The following is a 23705-nucleotide window of genomic DNA, read 5'->3' on the forward strand; positions in this document are numbered from 1 at the left end:
TTTTATTTCTTTTTCTTCTCTGATTGCCATGGCTAGGACTTCCAAAACTGTGTTGAATAATAGTGGTGAGAGTGGACATCCTTGTCTTGTTCCTGATCTTAGAGGAAATGCTTTCAGTTGTTCACCATTGAGAATGATGTTTGCTGTGGGTTTGTCGTATATGGCCTTTATTATGTTGAGGTAGGTTCCCTCTCTGCCCACTTTCTGGAGAGTTTTTATCATAAATGGGTGTTGAATTTTGTCAAAAGCTTTTTCTGCATCTATTGAGAGGATCATATGGTTTTTATTCTTCAGTTTGTTAATACGGTGTATCACATTGATTGATTTGCATATACTGAAGAATCCTTGCAGCCCTGGGATAAATCCCACTTGATCGTGGTGTATCATCCTTTTAATGTGTTGTTGGATTCTGTTTGCTAGTATTTTGTTGAGGATTTTTGCATCTATATTCATCAGTGATATTGGTCTGTAATTTTCTTTTTTGTAGCATCTTTGTCTGGTTTTGGTATCAGGGTGATGGTGGCCTCATAGAATGAGTTTGGGAGTGTTCCTTCCTCTGCAATTTTTGGAAGAGTTTGAGAAGGGTGGGTGTTAGCTCTTCTCTAAATGTTTGATAGAATTCACATGTGAAGCCATCTGGTCCTGGACTTCTGTTTGTTGGAAGATTTTTAATCACAGTTTCAATTTCATTACTTGTGATTGGTCTGTTCATATTTTCTATTTCTTCCTGGTTCAGTCTTGGAAGGTTATACCTTTCTAAGAATTTGTCCATTTCTTCCAGGTTGTCCATTTTATTGGCATAGAGTTGCTTGTAGTAGTTTCTTAAGATGCTTTGTATTTCTGCGGTGTCTGTTGTAACTTCTCCTTTTTCATTTCTAATTTTATTGATTTGAGTCCTCTCCCTCTTTTTCTTGATGAGTCTGGCTAATGGTTTATCAATTTTGTTTATCTTCTCAAAGAAGCAGCTTTTAGTTTTATTGATCTTTGCTATTGTTTTCTTTGTTTCTATTTCATTTATTTCTGCTCTGATCTTTATGATTTCTTTCCTTCTACTAACTTTGGGTTTTGTTTGTTCTTCTTTCTCTAGTTCCTTCAGGTGTAAGGTTAGATTGTTTATTTGAGATTTTTCTTGTTTCTTGAGGTAGGCTTGTATAGCTATAAACTTCCCTCTTAGCACTGCTTTTGCTGCATCCCACAGGTTTTGGATCATCGTGTTTTCATTGTCATTTGTCTCTGGGTATTTTTTGATTTCCTCTTTGATTTCTTCAGTGATCTCTTGGTTATTTAGTAACGTATTGTTTAGCCTCCATGTGTTTGTGTTTTTTATGTTTTTTTCCCTGTAATTCATTTCTAATCTCATAGTGTTGTGGTCAGAAAAAATGCTTGATATGATTTCAATTTTCTTAAATTTACTGAGGCTTGATTTGTGACCCAAGATGTGATCTATCCTGGAGAAGGTTCCGTGTGCACTTGAGAAGAAAGTGTAATCTGTTTTTGGATGGAATGTCCTATAAATATCAACTAAATCTATCTGGTCTATTGTGCCATTTAAAGCTTGTGTTTCCTTACTAATTTTCTATTTGGATGATCTGTCCATTGGTGTAAGTGAGGTGTAAAAGTCCCCCACTATTATTGTGTTACTGTCGATTTCCTCTTTTATAGCTGTTAGCAGTTGCCTTATGTATTGAGGTGCTCCTATGTTGGGTGCATATATATTTATAATTGTTATATCTTCTTCTTGGATTGATCCCTTGATCATTATGTAGTGTCCTTCCTTGTCTCTTGTAACATTCTTTATTTTAAAGTCTATTTTATCTGATAGGAGTATTGCTACTCCAGCTTTCTTTTGATTTCCATTTGCATGGAATATCTTTTTCCATCCCCTCACTTTCAGTCTGTATGTGTCCCTAGGTCTGAAGTGGGTCTCTTGTAGACAGCATATATATGGGTCTTGTTTTTGTATCCATTCAGCGAGCCTGTGTCTTTTGGTTGGAGCATTTAATCCATTCACATTTAAGGTAATTATTGATATGTATGTTCCTATGACCATTTTCTTAATTGTTTTGGGTTTGTTTTTGTTGGTCCTTTTCTTCTCTTGTGTTTCCCACTTAGAGAAGTTCCTTTAGCATTTGTTGTAGAGCTGGTTTGGTGGTGCTGAATTCTCTTAGCTTTTGCTTGTCTGTAAAGCTTTTGATTTCTCCATCGAATCTAAATGAGATCCTTGCCGGGTAGAGTAATCTTTGTTGTAGGTTCTTCCCTTTCATCACTTTAAATATGTCATACCACCCCCTTCTGGCTTGTAGAGTTTCTGCTGAGAAATCAGCTGTTAACCTTATGGGAGTTCCTTTGTATGTTATTTGTCGTTTTTCCCTTGCTGCTTTCAATAATTTTTCTTTGTCTTTAAGTTTTGCCAATTTGATTACTATGTGTCGTGGCGTGTTTCTCCTTGGGTTTATCCTGTATGGGACTGTCTGCACTTCCTGGACTTGGGTGGCTCTTTCCTTTCCCATGTTAGGGAAGTTTTCAACTATAATCTCTTCAAATATTTTCTCTGGTCCTTTCTCTCTCTCTTCTCCTTCTGGGACTCCTATAATGCGAATGTTGTTGCGTTTAATGTTGTCCCAGAGGCCTCTTAAGCTGTCTTCATTTCTTTTCATTCTTTTTTCTTTATTCTGTTCTGCAGCAGTAAATTCCACCATTCTGTCTTCCAGGTCACTTATCCGTTCTTTTGCCTCAGTTATTCTGCTATTGATTCCTCCTAGTGTACCTTTCATTTCAGTTATTGTATTGTTCATCTCTGTTTGTTCTTTAATTCTTCTAGGTCTTTGTTAAACATTTCTTGCATCTTCTCGATCTTTGCCTCCATTCTTTTCCCGAGGTCCTGGATCATCTTCACTATCATCATTCTGAATTCTTTTTCTGGGAGGTTGCCTATCTCCACTTCATTTAGTTGTTTTTCTGGGGCTTTATCTTGTTCCTTCATCTGGTACATAGCCCTCTGCCTTTTCATCTCCTCTGTCTTTCTGTGAATGTGGTTTTTGTTCCACAGGCTGCAGGATTGTAGTTCTTCTTGCTTCTGCTGTCTGCCCTCTGGTGGATGAGGCTATCTAAGAGGCTTGTTCAAGTTTCCTGATGGGAGGGACTGGTGGTGGGTAGAGCTGGGTGTTGCTCTGGTGGGCAGAGCTCAGTAAAACTTTAATCCACTTGTCTGCTGATGGGTGGGGCTGGGTTCCCTCCCTGTTGATTGTTTGGCCTGAGGCAGCCCAGCACTGGAGACTACCGGGCTCTTTGGTGGGGCTAATGGAGGACTCTGGGAGGGCTCATGCCAAGGAGTACTTCCCAGAACTTCTGCTGCCAGTGTCCTTGTCCTCATGATGAGCCACAGCCACCCCCCACCTCTGCAGGAGACCCTCCAACACTAGCAGGTAGGTCTGCTTCAGTCTCCTATGGGGTCACTGCTCCTTCCCCTGGGTCCCGATGCACACACTACTTTGTGCATGCCCTCCAAGAGTGGGGTCTCTGTTTCCCCCAGTCCTGCCGAAGTCCTGCAGTCAATTCCCACTAGCCTTCAAAGTCTGATTCTCTGGGAATTCCTCCTCCCATTGCCGGACCCCCAGTTTGGGAAGCCTGACATTGGGCTCAGAACCTTCACTCCAGTGGGTGGACTTCTGTGGTATAAGTGTTCTCCAGTTTGTGAGCCACCCACCCAGCAGTTATGGGATTTGATTTTATTGTGATTGCGCCCTTCCTACCGTCTCACTGTGGCTTCTCCTTTGTCTTTGGATGTGGGGTATCTTTTCTGGTGAGTTCCAGTGTCTTCCTGTCGATGATTGTTCAGCAGTTAGTTGTGATTCTGGTGCTCTCGCAAGAGGGAGTGAGCGCATGTCCTTCTCCTCCGCCATCTTGAACCAATCTCTGTAAAAAGTATTTTGAAGTTTCTGCAGTAATTCTAAGGTGATGTGACAATCTCTGTGATTCCTATTGGTGACAGGGTTACAAGCACTGCTAGTACCACCGTGGTTGGTTTCCTATATTCATCATTGAAAGAAATGCTACATTTCACTTAGAGATCAGTGCAAAAGAGATGTAACTGTTTCCCATCTCAGTTCAAAGCCCTGTAAGGCCCTCGTAGCCCAGGAGCCCTGTGAGGGGGGATTTCTCCCGCCAGAGGTCTCAGCCATGTTCTTTGTCCTCCTGGATCCTAGCTCCCCTCTCTCCAGCCCCAGGCACAGAGCCCCGCCTTGAGCCACGTCTGGGGGAGCTGACAGTGATGGACGTGACCCCGGACTCCGTGGGCCTCTCCTGGACAGTCCCCGAGGGTGAATTCGACTCCTTCGTGGTCCAGTACAAGGACAGGGACCGGCAGCCCCAGGCGGTGCCTGTGGCTGCAGACCAGCATGAAGTCACCATCCCCGGCCTGGAGCCCAATAGGAAATACAAGTTCCTGCTCTTTGGGATCCAGGACGGGAAGCGCCACAGCCCCGTCTCTGTGGAGGCAAAGACAGGTGAGAGGGACCCCCACGAAGCTGAGCCTGAGGCCCCAGCCCTGCTGCCCTTCCTCACGCTGCCCTATCACCTCTCCCTTCCGCCCGGTCTCCGCTTCATCCACCTCTTCTGTTTTATTTGAAAAGCCACACTGCCTGCCCCGATCCCAGGCAGATGAGAACCAGGAAAATGGGGCCAGTTCCTGGATCAGTTTCCCCTGCTGACTTTTCCCCTCTTCTCATAATTCCTCCTTCTGTTGAACGGGGGAGCCTCCTTCAGACCCCTTCCTGGAAGGTGGAACAGGAGAAACAGCAGGGCTAGATGCGGGGGAGGGAGCCAGGAGCCGTTCCACCTCCCTTGGCCTGTGAGTCCTCAGCCCTGTGTAGCCATCACCTCCTGAGGAGTCTTCCCTCTGACTCTCACCCAGTTTCCCACCTACTGGCCCAGACACACTGGGTCCCATATCTGCCTCCCCAGAGGGACCCCTTTCCTCCTCTGCCCTCTTCCTGGAGCCTCAGAAACTGGGGACCAGAGGAGCCCAAGACTGGCTGCCCAGTCAGGCCCAGCCCAGCTGTGCCCCTTTCCTGGGTTTTGGTCCAGGGACTCCCCTGCCCCTGGGGGCTCCCTGTTGCCAGAAAACTCTCACAATAACAATGCCGTCAGCATCCTTGCTGTCCAAGAATGCAGAAGGCCAGCTCCTTCTCAGGCCTCGGGATGGCTTCTTGGGCAGATACCAGATCCTTCTCCCGTCTGAGCTCCCCTTCTTCTCCCCATACCCCCCTCACACATAGGCAGCCCCCACTCCTCCACTGGGTCCTATGAGGGTCACCTCCATCATAATATCCTACCTCCCCACCAGCTGTCTGCCCCCATCAGGGATCCTGTGCCCCCTCTGACATCCCCAGGACCCTTGGATTTCCCCAGGGACCAGTCAGATCACAAAGAGTGGGTTCCTTGGTCATAGGAAATAAGCAGACCAAGTCTGTGATAAGCTGCACCCTGCTAAGGAAATAGTCTCTACTAGGTGGTTAGAGCCTGGACAGCAAGAGGAATAAGATAAATAGGTAGCTAGGGAATCTCTTCTCCCAGAGATGTCTCAGGACAGAAGACCCCTCCCTGCGCTGGTTAAGTGGACAGAGGCATGGCCAGTTGGGGATGCTGGCAGGCATGGGAGGGTGATGGAAATATTTGGGGGAAGCACTGATCGTTTGGGCAGTTCTGGGTTTTTCCATTCTCAAGTGGGAGGCAGTCAAGGAGTCGTTTTGGAAAAAAAAATAAACACAAGAACCTTTTCTCTCTGTCAGCTGCTCGAGGTGACACCAGCCCAGGAGCCCCACCCCGCCTCGGGGAGCTGTGGGTGACAGACCCCACCCCAGACTCACTGCGCCTCTCCTGGACAGTCCCCGAGGGCCACTTTGACTCCTTTGTGGTCCAGTTCAAGGACAGGGACGGGCCCCGGGTGGTGCCTGCAGAGGGCCACGAGCGCTCAGTCACCATTGGCCCTCTGGACGCCAGCCGCAAGTACAGATTCCTCCTCTACGGCCTCCTGGGCAAGAGGCGCCATGGCCCCCTCACCACCGAGGGCACCACAGGTGAGGGCAGCCCCTGTGGGCGGGCATCTCTGATCTGGAGGCTCCCCCGGGGAAGGTCCTTGTGGTCAGTTGTGGTGGCTGCCATCACGATTGTTGTTTGGCTCCAGCTGTTCTGGCTGGGATCCAGCGCCCCCTCTCCTTGCACAAGCCCAAAGATCCAGCCCTGCAGGATGCAGCCATGGCACAGCCCTGTCTATAGATCTCTCAGTCCTTCCCTTCAGCGTCACCCAGCCTTCCAGAAACAACGCAACCATTTGCTCTCTGTGTTTCCATCTCAGAGACCCGGAGAGCTGTGGACGAGGCTGGAACAAAACCACGTCTGGGGGAGGAGCTGCAGGTGACCAGCATGACATCAGACTCTGTGGGCCTCTCGTGGACGGTCCCCGAGGGCCAGTTTGACTCCTTCGTGGTCCAGTACAAGGACAGAGATGGGCAACCCCAGGTGGTGCCCGTGGAGGGCAGCCTCAGGGAGGTCAGTGTCCCAGGCCTGGACCCTGCCCGCAGGTACAAGCTGCTGCTCTACGGGCTATACGAGGGCAAGCGTGTGGGTCCCATCTCCACCATCGCCATGACCGGTGAGTGCAGCTGGGGGGAACACACTGTCCCTCCTGCCCGCCTGGCTCTCCCGGTCTGGTGGAGCCACACGAATTCAGAGCTTCCTACACTCCTTCTTTTGGGGGAAGGGATCAACTTCATAGAGGCATAATTTACATACAATAAAATTCACCCATTTTTAGCTCATAATTCAATGAGTTTGGGCAGATGTATAAGCCATGAAACCATTACCACAACAAAGATATAAAACATTGACTCCAGAAGTTTCCCTATTCTCATTTGCAGTCAGTTTCCCCACCCGCAGCTTCTGACAATCACTAATTGCTTTCTATCATTATAGTTTTTCCTTTTTAAGCTTTTCATTTAACAGAATCATACAGTACACAGTTTTTTGTGTTTTTCTTGCACTTAATGCTTTTGAAATTCATCACTGTGTATCAGTAGTTGGTCCTTCTTATTACTGACCTCTTGTCTTCACCTCCTCCCCTCCTTCCATCCTCTTGGAGAGTCTTGGTGCAGTGACAAACCAGTCACCCATCTCTACCTGTCTCTCTGAACCAGCCCCCAGGGAAGAAATCGAAGCCGAGACTGAGGCCCCCAGCCCTCCAGCATCTGAGCCCCGTCTGGGGGAGGTGACTGTGGAGGAGGGCACCCCACACACCCTGCATCTCTCCTGGACCGTGACTGAGGGAGAATTTGACTCCTTCGAGGTCCAGTACACAGACGAGGATGGGCAACTCCAAGTAGTCCATTTAGGGGGCAACCAGAATGACATCACCCTCTCTGGCCTGGAATCCGACCACAGATACCTGGTGAGCCTGTACGGTCTCCACGATGGGCAGCGTGTGGGTCCTGCGCACGTCGAGGCCCTGACAGGTGAGCAAAATAACTCTGCCCACTCGGCTTCCTTCCAGGTGGCTGTGAGGGCCCAGAGGAGGGCAGAGTCCCCGTGGACACCGTGCCCCTCTCTCAGGTCCTTCTCTCTCCGTGTCTGTGTTCAGCCCAAAATGAGGAAGAGGATGAACCTTCAGAATCTCCCTCTACCAACCCTGAGCCTCAGGTCACGCCTCGCCTGGTGGAGCTGGCAGTGACAGATGCCACCCCCGAATCCCTGAGCCTCTCCTGGACCATCCCCGAGGGCCCGTTTGACCACTTCCTGATCCAGTACAAGAACGGGGACGGACAGCCCAAGGCAGTGAGGGTGCCGGGGTACGAGGACGGGGTCACCATCTCGGGCCTGGAGCCAGACCACAAGTACAAGATGAACCTGTACGGCTTCCACAGCGGCCAGCGCGTGGGCCCCGTCTCTGTCATCGGGGTGACAAGTGAGTGGACGGTGGAAGCCCCAGGGTGGGACCTAGTGGGAGGATCACCCTCTCTCAGGTGATGGGTGAGTGGGGTGCAGGAGGCCCCTCTACTCGAGGCTGAGCCATGGTGCCCTTTGTGCCTCCCCGCCACCCCTCGCCTCCAGGCTCCCTGAGGACCAGCAGGTCCTCTTGGGCAGAGAAGGGCCTCCGTGAGCCGTGCTGGTGGCTGCCCTGGTCCCCCACAGCTGACCCCGGAGGCTCCAGGCATGTTTATGAGATGTCAGCTGAGCAGGACCACCCAGCCCCAAGGACGGGCTTCTCTGAAGTGACTTCAGGGCCCAGAGCCGGGGCCAAGGCTTGGGAGGAGACCCAAGGACATCACCTGGGGTCCCTGCCTCACCCTCTCTGTGTCTCTCCTTCTCAGCTGCAGAGGAAGACACCCCCAGCCCCACAGAGATGGAGGAGACGCCCAGCCCCACAGAGCCCAGCACAGAGGCCTCAGAGGGCCCCGAAGAGCCCCTCCTGGGGGAGCTGACGGTGACAGGATCCTCGCCGGACTCGCTGAGCCTCTCCTGGACCATCCCCCAGGGCTACTTCAACTCCTTCACCGTCCAGTACAAGGGCAGGGACGGGCCCCAGGTGGTGCGTGTCGCGGGCGAGGAGAGTAAGGTGACTGTTGGGAGCCTGGAGCCCGGGCGCAAGTACAAGATGCACCTGTACGGCCTGCACGGGGGGCGGCGTGTGGGCCCCATGTCCACCGTGGGCGTGACTGGTGAGTGAGGGCCCTCCGGATGAGGTCTCAGAAAAGGTCTGATAGTAGAGCCTCTTGAGTGTCTTCCGCTGAAGACCCAGGACCCTAAAACTCCTGAACCTCTAACCCATCCATTGTCCATTCAACACCTCAGGACAGGTGTGATCTGGAGGCAGGAAGAACGAGTTCCAGGGAAGTGCTTTGCCCATTTGAGAGAGGCCACTGGCGACTGAGGCCTCCAAGTCAGTCACGCACTGACCTGTCTGTGGCTCTCTGCTTTGCCTGGAACTCTGAAAAGAGCTCTTTTTGGGTGTTGGGACAAATGCCATGAAATGCTAATTCTCAACAAGTATTTATTACATAAAATTTCAAACGTATACCCAAAGAGGAAGAATAGCATAATGAACTGCCATGTGTCAATCACCCTGCCTCAACCAAAAATCAACTCCTGGCCAGTCTAGTTCATCCAGACCCCACTCACTTCCCACCCTCCCCGACTAGAATGTTTTCTTTATTAACAGCTTTATTGAGGTATAATTTACATACCATAAAATTCACCTGTTTTAAGTATACAACTTACCAATTTTAGTGTATTTACAGAGTTGTACAACCAGCATCACTAACTAATTTTAGAACTTTTCCATCACCTCAAGAAGAAACCTGGTGTCCAGACCCATTCCCATGCCCAGTTCCGGTCCCCACTAATCTACTTTTTGTCTCTGTAGATTTGCCTTTTCTGGATGCATCATATAACTAGAATCATACAATACGTGTTCTTTTGTGTCTGGCTTCTTTTACCAAGCACGTGTTTGAGGTTGATCCATGTTGTAGCGTGTAGCAGTACTTCATTCCTTTATAGCCAAATAATATTCCATTGTATGGATATACTGCTGCAATATTTTAAAACTCACTCCATACACTCTTTACTTCATCATTACATTTTTTTTTTTTTTGGATGCGTTGGGTCTTCGCTGCTGCACGTGGGCTTTCTCTAGTTGCAGTGAGTGGGCTTTGTTGTGGTGCATGGGCTTCTCATTGCAGTGGCTTCTCTTGTTGCAGAGCAGGGACTCTAGGCGCATGGGCTTCAGTAGTTGTGGCACGCGGGCTCAGTAGTTGTGGCACAGGGGCTGAGTTGCTCCGCGGCATGTGGGATCTTCCCGGACCAGGGATCGAACCCGTGTCCCCTGCATTGGCAGGTGGATTCTTAACCGCTGCGCCACCAGGGAAGTCCCCATTATTACATATTTAAGTGTACTGCTCTTTTCAAAAAGACTATTTAGAAATAACCGTGATACAATGACTGTACCTTTAAAAATCAGATATCCAGGTAGTGCTACAGTTTCCTGATTGTGTCATAATTGTTGTTTTGCAGTTTGTTGTTGGAGTCAGGTCCAAGTAAGAAAGATAGGATGCAATTGGGAGAACTGGGATTTTAAATAGGGTGGTCAGGGAAGGCCCTAAAGGGAAGGTGACATTTGAATGAAAGGAAGTGTGAACATGAGCCGTGCAGACATCTGGGGAAAGAACATTCAGGAAGAGGGAACAGTCAGTGCAAAGGCCTTGAGGCAAGAAGCTGCCTGGCACATTTGATGGACCATAAGGAGGCCACAAAGAGATTCTGATGCTCATAAGCAGAAATGCATCTTAAGTTAGGCCCACAGAGCTGGCCCACCTTCTGGCCTGAATCCAGGAGAGCAGGGCCTGGAACAGTTCCTTCCAGCAATAGGAACGATTCTGTTTGCATCTCTTCCCAGCCCCTAAAGAGGAGCCCCCTGCCAGCCCCCCTTTGAAGCCACAGCTGGGAGAGCTGACTGTGACGGACGCCACCCCCGACTCCCTGAGCCTCTTCTGGAACGTCCCCGAGGGCCAGTTTGACCACTTCCTGATCCAGTACAAGAACGGGGACGGGCAGCCCAAGGCAGTGAGGGTGCCGGGGCACCAGGACGGGGTCACCATCTCGGGCCTGGAGCCAGACCACCAGTACAAGATGAACCTGTACGGCTTCCACAGCGGCCAGCGCGTGGGCCCCGTCTCCACTGTCGGTTTAACTGGTGAGTGTACAATAGGACACTGGCCCTGCCCTGAGCTGGACTCAGTTTCCCTTTTATTGCCAGTACTCGGGTGTTTTTCTCCCACTGTTCTTGAGACTGAGCCTCCCAGGCTTCTGGGAGCAGTTCTGTGCCTGTCTGCACTCCAAGCCTTTGGTGTCACCTTAGCTGTCTCACCCTTTACAGGTGGGCTTTTTGAGTCCTTGAAGAGGCAGGGTGCCAGAGAAATAGCACAGACTCAGGCAGACCTGGGGCTGGCCCTAGCCTCAGCCCGTTAGAGCTGTGTGACCTCGAGGGAGTCACTCAACCTCTCTGTGCCTCCCTTTCCTTATCCATACAGAAGGAATAACCACACCTGTCTGGCAGGGTGGGCATGAATGTGGCTTGTCTCACACACAATGTTTGGTAACTACAGGCTCCCCCTTCTGAGGAGGAAGATTAGTTCTTGAAAACCCTTGGGGTGAATTCTTATAATTATCATTGATTTCAGTGGGTACAATTGTATTTGTTCCCCAACCCCCAAACTGACACCCATGTATGCTGTATCAACATGGAATCCTGCTAACGTGGATACTATTACTTCAATAGTTAATATTAGTCATATGTGCAACTTAACGAGGCATTTTCTCTTCATTAATTACTCCCTAACATGGCTGTTGGTTGCTTTTGTTAAGCTCTTTTGTAGCTGTTACCCCCTACATGCTTAAAACCTGGTTCCCAAACACAGTGGAGATATGAAACACGATGATTTTGTAATTCAGCTATTAAGGCAGAATAAAACCCTATGCAGAACAGAAAAGACAAAAAAAATCTGCGGGCGTGATGGGTCATCCCTGCTGTAAGATGGCAAGAGAATTAATACAAGGTCCAAAAGCAACCCAACTACGAAGATGACCTCGTGTGGTCTCATCTCTTTGCCCTCAACTGTGAAATCTAAATTAGTTTCTCAAATGCTCAGAAAAGCCTTCTAAACCAGAGGAGGTATTAAAGGAAAATAGGAACCTGAGCACATGTACCTCCTGATGCGACGTGTCGGTTAGGTGTGGTGCTATTACAAAGCATCAGTCCTGTCCCACTAAATGAATTTACCCAGCAGCTCCTACAGGTTCCATGCTGCACATGTTGAGGTCATGGGGGTCCCACCCTACCATTTTGACGTCTCCACAAGTGTGTGCTCTGTCCCCTAGAAACTGAACATTCAAACCAGGGAAATGATGTCCTTTTTAAAAAATTAATTAATTATTAATTAATTATTAATTAATTTATTTGTTTGGCTGCGTTGGGTCTTCGTTGCTGCGCGCAGGCTTTCTCTAGTGGTGGCGAGCGGGGGCTACTCTTTGTTGCGGTGTGCGGCCTTCTCATTGCGGTGGCTTCTCTTGTTGAGGAGCGCGGGCTCTAGGCACGCAGGCTTCAGTAGTTGTGGCACACGGGCTCAGTAGTTGTGGCTCGTGGGCTGTAGAGTGCAGGCTCAGTAGTTGTGGCGCACGGGCTTAGTTGCTCCGCGGCATGTGGGATCTTCCCAGACCAGGGCTCGAACCCGTGTCCCCTGCATTGGCAGGTGGATTCTTAACAACTGTGCCACCAGGGAAGTCCTGGAAATGATGTCTTAATCCTGGGGCACTGGCTTCCAAGCTGCAGGGGCCCTGGTGTGTCTGGGAGAAATCCATCCCCTGTTAGGAGGGAACCCACAAAGCATGTCCACCCGTTCTCTTTGTCTCTTGATCCAGCCTCAGAAAAAGACCAAGAAATGACCCCAGCCCCAACAGACCTGCCCACCACAGCCCCTGAGCCTCCCGTCAAGCCTCGCCTGGGGGAGCTGGCAGTGACAGACGCCACCCCCGAATCCCTGAGCCTCTCCTGGACCATCCCCGAGGGCCAGTTTGACCACTTCCTGATCCAGTACAAGAACGGGGACGGGCAGCCCAAGGCAGTGAGGGTGCCGGGGTACGAGGACGGGGTCACCGTCTCGGGCCTGGAGCCAGACCACAAGTACAAGATGAACCTGTACGGCTTCCACAGCGGCCAGCGCGTGGGCCCCGTCTCTGTCATCGGGGTGACAAGTGAGTGGACGGTGGAAGCCCCAGGGTGGGACCTAGTGGGAGGATCACCCTCTCTCAGGTGATGGGTGAGTGGGGTGCAGGAGGCCCCTCTACTCGAGGCTGAGCCATGGTGCCCTTTGTGCCTCCTCCAGGCTCCCTGAGGACCAGTGTGTCCCCCTGGGCAGAGAAGGGCCTCCGTGAGCCATGCTGGTGGCTGCCCTGGTCCCCCACAGCTGACCCCGGAGGCTCCAGGCATGTTTATGAGATGTCAGCTGAGCAGGACCACCCAGCCCCAAGGACGGGCTTCTCTGAACTGACTTTAGGGCCCGGAGCCGGGGCCAAGGCTTGGGAGGAGGGCCAAGGCTTGGGAGGAGACCCAAGGACATCACCTGGGGTCCCTGCCTCACCCTCTCTGTGTCTCTCCTTCTCAGCTGCAGAGGAAGACACCCGCAGCCCCACAGAGATGGAGGAGACGCCCAGCCCCACAGAGATGGAGGAGACGCCCAGCCCCACAGAGCCCAGCACAGAGGCCTCGGAGGCCCCCGAGGAGCCCCTCCTGGGGGAGCTGACGGTGACAGGATCCTCGCCGGACTCGCTGAGCCTCTCCTGGACCGTCCCCCAGGGCCGCTTCGACTCCTTCACCGTCCAGTACAAGGGCAGGGACGGGCCCCAGGTGGTGCGTGTCGGGGGCGAGGAGAGTGAGGTGACCGCTGGGGGCCTGGAGCCCGGGCGCAAGTACAAGATGCACCTGTACGGCCTGCACGGGGGGCGGCGTGTGGGCCCCGTGTCCACCGTGGGCGTGACCGGTGAGTGAGGGCGGGGCTCAGGCGGTCTCGGGGGAGAACTACCTTTTCCTCATGGGTGAGCTGGTTGACTGTTCTGCTCTTTCACCAGCCTTTGGTCCCCTTTTATGCCCTCCCTCCATGGCCCTGGGCCATGACCCTTGTGTAGTGCCCTGGCCTTTGCCAACCTACAGCCTCATTGTTCACAGTAATGCGGCCTCCTCTGATGGTCAATCACTGGCTCCCTCCAAGGGTGAAATGTGTCAGGCACAGACCAAGCGTGACGTTACTAGAGTTTTCTTTTCTTTCCATCTTAATCACAAATCACAGCATTCTTTGTTATAACCAAAAAAAAGGAAGAAAAAACAACCCAACATCGAACCACACTGAGATGATTAATTAGACAACATCTCTAAAATGACGTATTGTGGCATCATTGAAATGTTTCAACATAAGACAATTACTTTATATTATTACAATGAAGAAAGAGTTTAAAATTTTTGTAAGGAGGCTAATCACAACCACTTGAAAATAACTTGCATGGTAAGACAACTGGAAGGAAACGCCCGTGGGATGCATGGTTTGTGAGACAGGATAGAACGTTCCAGTACTGTTTTCTCTGTTTTATTCCATTATGTGTCGTTTACATTTTCTTAAATGACAAGCGTTTCTTTTATAATCAGGAAAAAAAAATTTTCAAAATGTCTTCTCCTCTCTTGTATTCCTTCTGTCTTTCCCCCTCATCATTCTTGCAACTTATTTCATTTCTGATTATGAAAAAGTTACAGTTTCTAGTCTCTAAGAAATTAGGAGAAAAAAATCACAAGGTGAATTAAATTCCAAAATTGCAGTCAGGTCGGCTTCTCTAAGTCACTGTCAGCCAGATTCTTATGCCTGGTGACAGTATTTCACCAGAGTTCCTCTGCATGTGGAAGAACACAGCCCCTCTGTGAGTCAGTCTTTTGTGGGGGGAGTTGCTGCCTCTGTGAGGTTCATTCTCCTCTCCTGAAGATACTCCAGACAGAGGAACCCTCTATCGTGCGAATCACAAGCACATGCAAAGTACAGAGGGACCCATGTCCCCACTCCACATCTTCCACCAGCTTACTAATTTTTATAACTCAGGATTTCTTTTTTTTTTTTTTTTTTTAATTTATCTATTTATTTATTTATTTTTGGCTGTGTTGGGCCTTCGTTTCTATGCGAGGGCTTTCTCTAGTTGGGGCAAGCGGGGGCCACTCTTCATTGCGGTGCGCGGGCCTCTCACTATCACGGCCTCTCTCGTTGCGGAGCACAGGCTCCAGACGCGCAGGCTCAGTAGTTGTGGCGCACGGGCCTAGTTGCGCCGCGGCATGTGGGATCTTCCCAGACCAGGGCTCGAACCCGTGTCCCCTGCATTGGCAGGCAGACTCTCAACCACTGCGCCACCAGGGAAGCCCCAGGATTTCTTTTTAAGTCTGTATTTTTCTGTGAAAAGAATATAGCAACATGATGGAAAGTTTGGAAGGTAGGGACAAAAATCTCTTATTGGACCACCTTCTGACCCAAGAACCACCATTCATAACAATGGACGTAACACATCCTCTCTTTCTGCATTTTCCATGCAGCGCATGTTTTAAGATTGCAGAGTATTCATAAAATTCTTGGCTCTTACTTTTTTTGTACGCAAGTTACACTGAGAGCATTTATCCTGTGGCTACACAACCTGCATTAATCATCATTTTAATGGTTATTTGATGCTTCATGGTGAAAGTGCCATAACAAAATTAATCTTCTTCTGTGGTTCCTTTGGAGCCCTGACACATTTTGCTGTCATGAATAATCCCAAAATGAACTCCTGTGATACAACTTTTCCTGCTTTTTAATAATTTTCTTAGGATAGCTGCCCAGAAATGGGATTATTGGGTCGAAGGAAATGAGCAGTATTTTGGCTCCTGACATGTATGTCCGAATTGCCTTCTGAAGGTTCATGGTGCCTGCCAGCCAGTATGTGATGGGGTCAAGCCCGTCTCAGTCTCTCTAGCATGGAGTCACCAAATGGCGCACCCAGAGGCTGAGCAAGGCTCCAGTCCTGCAGCTTGAGGAGTATTTTGCTGGATGCACCTGGTTGTCCCTGTTGACATCACCAGCAAAGCAAGTCACCATCTAAGCCTCTACCCCCAATCTCTCTTCTCAGCCCCCCAGGAGGTTGTGGAGGAGACCCCCAGCCCCACAGAACCCAGCACAGAGGCCCCAGAGCCCCCCAGAGAGCCTCTCCTGGGGGAACTGACGGTGACAGGATCCTCCCCAGACTCGCTGAGCCTCTCCTGGACTGTCCCCCAGGGCCGCTTCGACTCCTTCACCGTCCAGTACAAGGATAAGGATGGGCGGCCCCAGGTGGTGCGTGTCGGGGGCGAAGAGAGTGAGGTGACCATTGGGGGCCTGGAGCCCGGGCGCAAGTACAAGATGCACCTGTATGGCCTGCACGGGGGGCAGCGTGTGGGCCCCATGTCCACCGTGGGCGTGACTGGTAAGTGAATTTGGGGGAGTGGGATGCAGGGTGGGGAAGACAGGTCCTGGAAGAGTTTCCCTTTATTACCATCTTTGTGAAAACATAGATATTCTAGACAGCACGTCTTCTTTAGGACATCAGATGGCCTGGGGATCTTGTTAAAGGGCGGATTCAGATTCAGATTTGGGCTGGGGCCAGAGATTCTGCATTTCTAAAATCTTCCGTGAGGGACTTCCTTGGTGGTCCAGTGGTTAAGAATGTGCCTTCCAATGCAGGGGACGCAGGTTCAATCCCTGGTCAGGGAACTAAGATCCCACATGCCGCAGGGCAAGTAAGCCCGCGTGCTGCAACTACCGAGCACACGAGCCACAGCTAGAGAGCCCGCGTGCCACAACTACTGAGACCGCGCGCCACAACTAGAGAGAGAAACCCGTGTGCCACAATGAAAGATGCCACATGCCGCAACAAGATCCCACGTGCCAGAGCTAAGACCCGATGCAGCCAAAAAAAAGCAAATAAAATCCTCCATGATGCTGATGGTGCTGGTCCAAGGACCACACTTTGCTAAAGCTCCTCACAACAAAGGAATTGGACACTTTCTTAGAATCTATTGAACAGAATCAGACTTGCATCCCTGAGTCCTCTCAGAGGCTCAGCCTCTATGTAGTTGACTGGAGGCTGTGGAGGAAGACAGAGCATGCTCAGAATGCAGTGTCTTGACTGAAACGCCCCCTGGCCTCATCGTTTGGGTATTAACAGACTTATGACGCCTATGGTTCAACAAAGATGTGGGTGGCCTGAGCCAAGTACTGAGGAAGTTCACTGAGAGAAACCTTGGATACGGCAGAGAAACCAGTTCTTATCCTTTGGGGCTCACAGACAGGCTGTGAACCAGCAAATGGAGCAAAGGGGGATGCGTGTATGACAGGAAGCCCCGCGGCCAGGCCAAGACTGGGCAGCGATGCCTACGCCCACCTGCCTGCCCACGGGTTCCCACGGGACAGCTGAGACCTGAGGTCGCACAGGCGTTGCCTGGTGACACCCAGAGATAAGATGAAGGGTGAAGGGTGCATCAGATCAACATCACAGCTGGTACAAAGCCTGGAAACTAGGAACATCACGGCACATGAGAGGATTTTGTATGAAATCCTCTGCGTGGGGGAGATAGTCCTGAGATGGGGGTGGAGAGGTAGGAAGAGATGCGGTGGAGAGCTCAGGAAGCCAGGGATTTCTCCAGGGGATAAAGAGGGTTGCTGCACAGTTTTAAGCTGAGACTGACACCATCAGATGTGCATCTATAGGCTCATTCTGGCTTCCTGTGAAGAACAGTTGGAGGAGGGAGGCAGACCCATGGGGAGGTGATAACCCAGGTGACAGGTAAGGGCAGCCCAGACAGGGACGGTGGGGCTGCAGGTGTGGAGAGTGAGGAGACACAGGAGGAACTTGGGAGAGAGAATTGGACGCTCTGAGTCTGATGGCAGCTGGGGACAGGAACAGATCCAGGAAGACTCCAGGTTTCTGATTGGAGAAGCGGGGCAGGGGTTCTGAGCTGTTTGGGAGGCAAGACATTAGCCAAAGGGAGTAAGATGCCAACGAGACCCCAGTGGAGGGAGGCCCAGAGCACAGTGGCCGTGTGAGCCTGTGTCCTAGGAGGGGTGCTGGTAGGTAGGGGGTGAGGGCAGGGCGGATGAGGGTATGGTGACAGGAAGGCCGACATTATAGGGACCAGAAAGAATAAGAGTTAGAGCTACTGTGGACACGTCCTGTTCCTTATTATTTTATTTTTGTAATACACCACTTTATATGCTGAACTGAGGACTGAGGAGACCTCACCTGTCCTGTATGTCTCTGTCCAGATCCAGACTACAAAGCCATGACCACCCAAGCCCCGTCCACTGCGACCCCCGAGACTGCTGTCAAGCCTCGCCTGGGGGAGCTGGCAGTGACAGACGCCACCCCCGAATCCCTGAGCCTCTCCTGGACCATCCCCGAGGGCCAGTTTGACCACTTCCTGATCCAGTACAAGAACGGGGACGGGCAGCCCAAGGCAGTGAGGGTGCCGGGGTACGAGGACGGGGTCACCGTCTCGGGCCTGGAGCCAGACCACAAGTACAAGATGAACCTGTACGGCTTCCACAGCGGCCAGCGCGTGGGCCCCGTCTCTGTCATCGGGGTGACAAGTGAGTGGACGGTGGAAGCCCCAGGGTGGGACCTAGTGGGAGGATCACCCTCTCTCAGGTGATGGGTGAGTGGGGTGCAGGAGGCCCCTCTACTCGAGGCTGAGCCATGGTGCCCTTTGTGCCTCCTCCAGGCTCCCTGAGGACCAGTGTGTCCCCCTGGGCAGAGAAGGGCCTCCGTGAGCCATGCTGGTGGCTGCCCTGGTCCCCCACAGCTGACCCCGGAGGCTCCAGGCATGTTTATGAGATGTCAGCTGAGCAGGACCACCCAGCCCCAAGGACGGGCTTCTCTGAACTGACTTTAGGGCCCGGAGCCGGGGCCAAGGCTTGGGAGGAGGGCCAAGGCTTGGGAGGAGACCCAAGGACATCACCTGGGGTCCCTGCCTCACCCTCTCTGTGTCTCTCCTTCTCAGCTGCAGAGGAAGACACCCGCAGCCCCACAGAGATGGAGGAGACGCCCAGCCCCACAGAGATGGAGGAGACGCCCAGCCCCACAGAGCCCAGCACAGAGGCCTCGGAGGCCCCCGAGGAGCCCCTCCTGGGGGAGCTGACGGTGACAGGATCCTCGCCGGACTCGCTGAGCCTCTCCTGGACCGTCCCCCAGGGCCGCTTCGACTCCTTCACCGTCCAGTACAAGGGCAGGGACGGGCCCCAGGTGGTGCGTGTCGGGGGCGAGGAGAGTGAGGTGACCGCTGGGGGCCTGGAGCCCGGGCGCAAGTACAAGATGCACCTGTACGGCCTGCACGGGGGGCGGCGTGTGGGCCCCGTGTCCACCGTGGGCGTGACCGGTGAGTGAGGGGGCAGGCCCTGACTCCCAGGTTTCCCTCTGTTGCTCTCTTGTTTCCCCCTTTGGATCTCAGCACTCCTCACAAATGGGCCTCTGGGTCCCTTTCTTTTCCCACGTGTTGCTGACGATCCCGCCTCATCCTTGAATTGAGTGAGGGCTGATGGACAGTGTGTTCAGGGTCAGCTGCGCAAGTAGCCTGTGCCTCATACGTTTCAGCTTTCTTCCTGTCTTCATGATCTGGCAGCTCAAACTTGCTCAATTGTTCATGTGTGGCTTCCTCAGTCTCCCTAACCAAGCATTTTAGTGGCTCGGAGCGTGGCTGCAGAATCAGGTTCTCTAGGTTTGAATCCTGCTCTGAAGGCACTGTGTGTTTTTCAAATGTTTCTTAACCTCTCTGTGCCGCAGATGCCCGTCAAATGAGGGTGATAAGGATAAAAGCATCTACTTCATCTGTTGTGTGAGGATTAAGTGTACTGTTTGTGAACTGCTTACAGCAATGCCTGGGACATGTTAAGCAGTTAGAAGAGTTTGCCACAAATGTTCATTTCATAGCCAGGGGACAGCCCTCCCTCTCTGGCCCAGGGTCCTGCCATTGACCTCAGCCTCCTCTGCTCTGTTCCAGCCTCCCTGAATACAGAGCCCCCCGTGGCACCCCGCCTTGGGGAGCTGGCTGTGGCAGCCGTGACCTCAGACACAGTGCGCCTCTCCTGGACAGTGGACCAGGGCCCCTTCGACTCCTTCCTGGTCCAATACAGGGATGTGCAGGGGCAGCCCCAGGCAGTGTCCGTGGGTGGACACCTCCGAGAGGTCTCGGTTTCGGGTCTGGCCCCGGGCCACAAGTACAAGTTCCTACTCTTCGGACTCCAGGATGAGAAACAACACGGTCCAGTCTCTGCAGACGCAAAGACCCGTGAGTGAGGGCTGCAGGCCGCCTTTAACCCTGGAGTCCCCTGACCATCCTCCACTCCCTTGTGGAATTTCACGTTTCTGTGCTCCACACTCCAGACCCATTTATTTACTGGGTCCAGTGAAATCCAGGTCCTGAGTACCCCCGTTACCCCCTCATTCCCATCCTACTCCTCCTACATCCCAAGGGACACTTGCTTTCTTGCCTGGCTCCTCTTTTATCCCTACTCCTCTGCCTTCCCTCTTCCTGACATGTGACCTGGTCACCCCCTCCCAGCACCCAGAACCAGCGCCCAGAACCCTAGCACCCCGAGGAGGCTCTGTCGGCTTCATTTCTGTCACGTTCCATGCACCTCTCTCTTTTCCAGTCCCAGACACTAAACCTTCTCTCCGCCTCGGGGAGCTGACAGTGACGGACGTGACCCCAGACTCCGTGGGCCTCTCCTGGACGGTCCCCGAGGGCGAATTTGACTCCTTCGTGGTTCAGTACAAGGACAGGGACGGGCAGCCCCACGTGGTGCCTGTGGCCTCAGACCAGCGTGAGATCACCATCCCCGGCCTGGAGCCCAATAGCAAATACAAGTTTCTGCTCTATGGGCTGGCAGGCAGGAAACGACTGGGCCCCATCTCTGCTGAAGGCAGCACGGGTGAGCCCTGGCCCTGCCTCCACCCCACTCCGCCCCCACCCCCCCCACCCCCCCCCACCCCCCCCCCCCCCCCCCCCGCCTTTTCCAGAGCTTCCTTTCATCTGAGCCCCCAGAGTTGGCCCCGGGGCCTTCCCGCAAAGTTTATTCTTCTCTCTTCAGCCTTGGCATGACAATCCTAACACCAAAAGCAAATATTTACTGAGTCCCTACTGAATGCCAGGCACTGTTCCAAGCATTTATTTCCTTCATTCACTGATTGGCAGTATAATAAAAAGAACTCAGACTTTGGAACCAAGCAGACCTGTGTTCAAATTCTGATTGCCAGCTGTGTGGCCTTCAACAGGCCACTTCTTTTCCTTGAACCTCAGTTTCCACACCTGCATGACGGTTATGACTAAAATCTACTGGGGTTCAATAAATGTTCACATCCTCCTCCCTTCATTCCAGCTCTATGGCAAGAAGTGGAAAATATGGGAGGGTTTGGCTGCAGAAAGACTATGGAAAAATCTGGTGTCTTGTGCCCATGACTCAGCCCCCGAGGAAGGGGTGGAGGTGGGTCACTGACCCTTACTCCACCTCCAGGACCATGAGTCACCCTGGCCAGACAAGGATGGGGCGCACGGCCAGTTGGGACCTGGGGGCTCTCAGACTCTGTAATTCTCTTCCCTAGACCTTCATTGTGGAGGCTGGCTACAGGCTTCTCCAACCCCCATCAGTCAGTACCCACACCCACCTAGACAAGTCTCTTTTGTGCTCTGCTCTGCCCTTTGTCCGCTCAGCTCTGCCCCTGGCTTCTCCCCCTGCCTGACCCAGCCGCCCTGGTCTCGTGGTGTTAGTGCAGGGCTGGGGAAGCAGGTGGAAAGGAGGGCCCAGGCTGACGGTGAGTGAGGGCGAGTTTATGGCCGGGCGATGGGAGCCCGTGAGCTTGGCTGGCTGCCCCGCCCAGCTCTGACTATTTGGGGGCATCTCCCTGACAACCCAGACACCCTCTGGGACCCTTTCTCAGCTCTGGCCACACTCCTGCTCTGGGGGGCTGGGAGTCAGAGGGAAACTGAGGCCCTTCCTGCAATCCCAGCCACAACTGTCTCATGAGGTGCTCTTTTATGCATTTACTGCACCCTGATCTCAGAGTGGGGGAGTGGGGGCAGGAAGGAGTTTCGGCAGCGACCTCCAGAGGAGGAAACTGGGCTCCTTCGTACAAGGCAGGGCTGGAGCAGCCTGCCTGTCTCCCCAGGTGGCTGACCCTCCCTCCTTCCAGAAGTTGCCAGGGCTGAGGTAAAGGCAGCTCTTAACTAAGGTTTTCTCCCTCCGCCCCCGCTCTCCCTACAGCTCCCCTGAAGAAGGAGCGGCAGCGCCCACCCCGCCTGGGGGAGCTGACAGTGACAGATGAGACCTCGGATTCCCTGCGCCTCTTGTGGACAGTGGCCCAGGGCCCCTTTGACTCCTTTGTGGTCCAGTACAGGGACACAGATGGGCAGCCCTCGGTGGTGCCTGTGGCCGCAGACCAGAGGGAGGTCACCATAGAGGGCCTGGAGCCTGGCAGGAGATACAAGTTTCTGCTCTACGGGCTCCTCAGAGGACAGCAGCTGGGCCCCGTCTCTGTCCTGGGAACGACAGGTGAGCGGGAGGCTGTCCTGCTCGGTCCTAGCCAGCCGGCCTGAGTGGGTGTCCTCACAGCTCTGTGCTGAAGGTCTGGCAGGAGTGGACGAGGTAGAGCGGCAAGGGGGCCCTGCACAGGGCTCAGGAGAGGAAGAGCCTCGGAACCAGCGTGATCGTGGGGTCGGTCAGAAGCAGGAGCCAGGACAGGTGGCAAGGCAAAGCCCTGGCAGCGGTCCCTGATCTGCGACCCCCGCCCAGCCCCAATGCTGCCAGCTGCTCCCCGTTACTCTACTGGGGCGGCTCTTACCTCCTGGCACGCTGGCCTTGCCCAGATGAGGGCAAACCCCCTCCCGTGGATGAGTCAGGAGCATTTTCTCAAATGGAAAATTACTGGAAAACAAAGCAGGCCAGGGGCATAGAAACCAACAGGAGTGGCTGCATTGATGGAGCTCCCCTTCCAGATTTCCTAACACCCGCCTCAAATCAGCCTGGCGGTGGCGGGGCCAACCTGGCTGGCAGGATGCGCCCTTCGAGTTCACCAGCCAGTTCCATCCTCAGCTCTTCTCAGCAGGGAGGACCACGTGCCCTGAGCTCAGGGAGGGACTGAGTTAGTCCTGCCTCAAGCCATGGCAGCAGGTGCCCTGGAAGGTTGGGGAGGGAACAGGGCCCGTGCAGACATCTAGAGTGGGGCGCGCTGAGACATCGGGGTGAAGAAGGAGAGAGCAAGCACCGGATTCAGACAGCAAAGGAGCCCCACAGAGAGGTCCTGGGGCCCCTGGGCTGGCACTCAGAGAGGCCGAGGGGTGGCAGGAGTCAGTGCCCAAGCAAGGATGTGGCAGATTCAAGAGAAGGAAGGTGCTAGGAGAGCCTCAGTCCCTGTCTTCTCTCCACGCTGCCGTGGCCGGGACCGTGAGGTCCCCCACCTCGGCCAGCCCCGATCCCCTCTCTGGAGGGTGAGATGGAGTGGGAGGGCCCCGCCACCCCACCCCCCTCAACCCCGCTCAGCTTCTCTCTGGGCTTCTCCCACGCAGCCCCAGAAGAGGACATGCCAGCATCCTGGCACCTGGCCACGGAGGCCCCCGAGCCCCCTGAAGGGCCCCGCCTAGGGGCACTGGCAGTGAAGGACGTGTCCCCGGATTCCCTGCGCCTCTCATGGAGCGTGGCCCAGGGCCCCTTTGACTCCTTCGTGGTCCAGTATCAGAGCACAGGTGGGGAGCCCCAGGCCTTGCTCGTGGGTGGCGACCAGAACAAGGTCCTTGTGTCAGCCCTGGAGCCCAGCACCTCCTACAAGTTCTTCCTCTACGGCTTGCGTGAAGGGAAGCGCCTGGGGCCCGTCTCAGCCGAGGGCACCACAGGTACCGTCAGGGTAGGGCCTGGCCTTGCCTGCCTCTAGTCTGGGACTGAAGAGGCGAAAGGGGGTACCCAGAAGCGGTGACCATAGGGAAAGAACACCGCGAGGGCGCCATGGAGGGAGGAAGGGGCGCGTGCACAGCCTTCGGCTCTACACATACATGTTGTCATTATGTCCGACCCGTGGGT

General features: G+C 53.1%; 1 protein-coding gene across 1 annotated transcript in view; it reads left to right on the forward strand.

Moving 5' to 3' along the window:
* TNXB (tenascin XB) overlaps window positions 1-23705 on the forward strand; it is a 60230-nt gene that overhangs the window by 32752 nt on the left and 3773 nt on the right. Inside the window, exons 15-30 of the mRNA XM_068557545.1 lie at window positions 4221-4505; window positions 5790-6077; window positions 6356-6652; window positions 7194-7508; window positions 7634-7957; window positions 8364-8711; window positions 10445-10741; window positions 12466-12798; window positions 13209-13583; window positions 15736-16068; window positions 17907-18230; window positions 18641-19015; window positions 19637-19924; window positions 20289-20567; window positions 21897-22184; window positions 23198-23521. Of these exons, the coding sequence (XP_068413646.1) occupies window positions 4221-4505; window positions 5790-6077; window positions 6356-6652; window positions 7194-7508; window positions 7634-7957; window positions 8364-8711; window positions 10445-10741; window positions 12466-12798; window positions 13209-13583; window positions 15736-16068; window positions 17907-18230; window positions 18641-19015; window positions 19637-19924; window positions 20289-20567; window positions 21897-22184; window positions 23198-23521 (5073 nt within the window). The remainder of the gene's footprint in view (window positions 1-4220; window positions 4506-5789; window positions 6078-6355; window positions 6653-7193; window positions 7509-7633; window positions 7958-8363; window positions 8712-10444; window positions 10742-12465; window positions 12799-13208; window positions 13584-15735; window positions 16069-17906; window positions 18231-18640; window positions 19016-19636; window positions 19925-20288; window positions 20568-21896; window positions 22185-23197; window positions 23522-23705) is intronic.

This window comes from Eschrichtius robustus, chromosome 12 (genome assembly GCF_028021215.1).
Source record: "Eschrichtius robustus isolate mEscRob2 chromosome 12, mEscRob2.pri, whole genome shotgun sequence".
NCBI lineage: Eukaryota > Metazoa > Chordata > Mammalia > Artiodactyla > Eschrichtiidae > Eschrichtius > Eschrichtius robustus.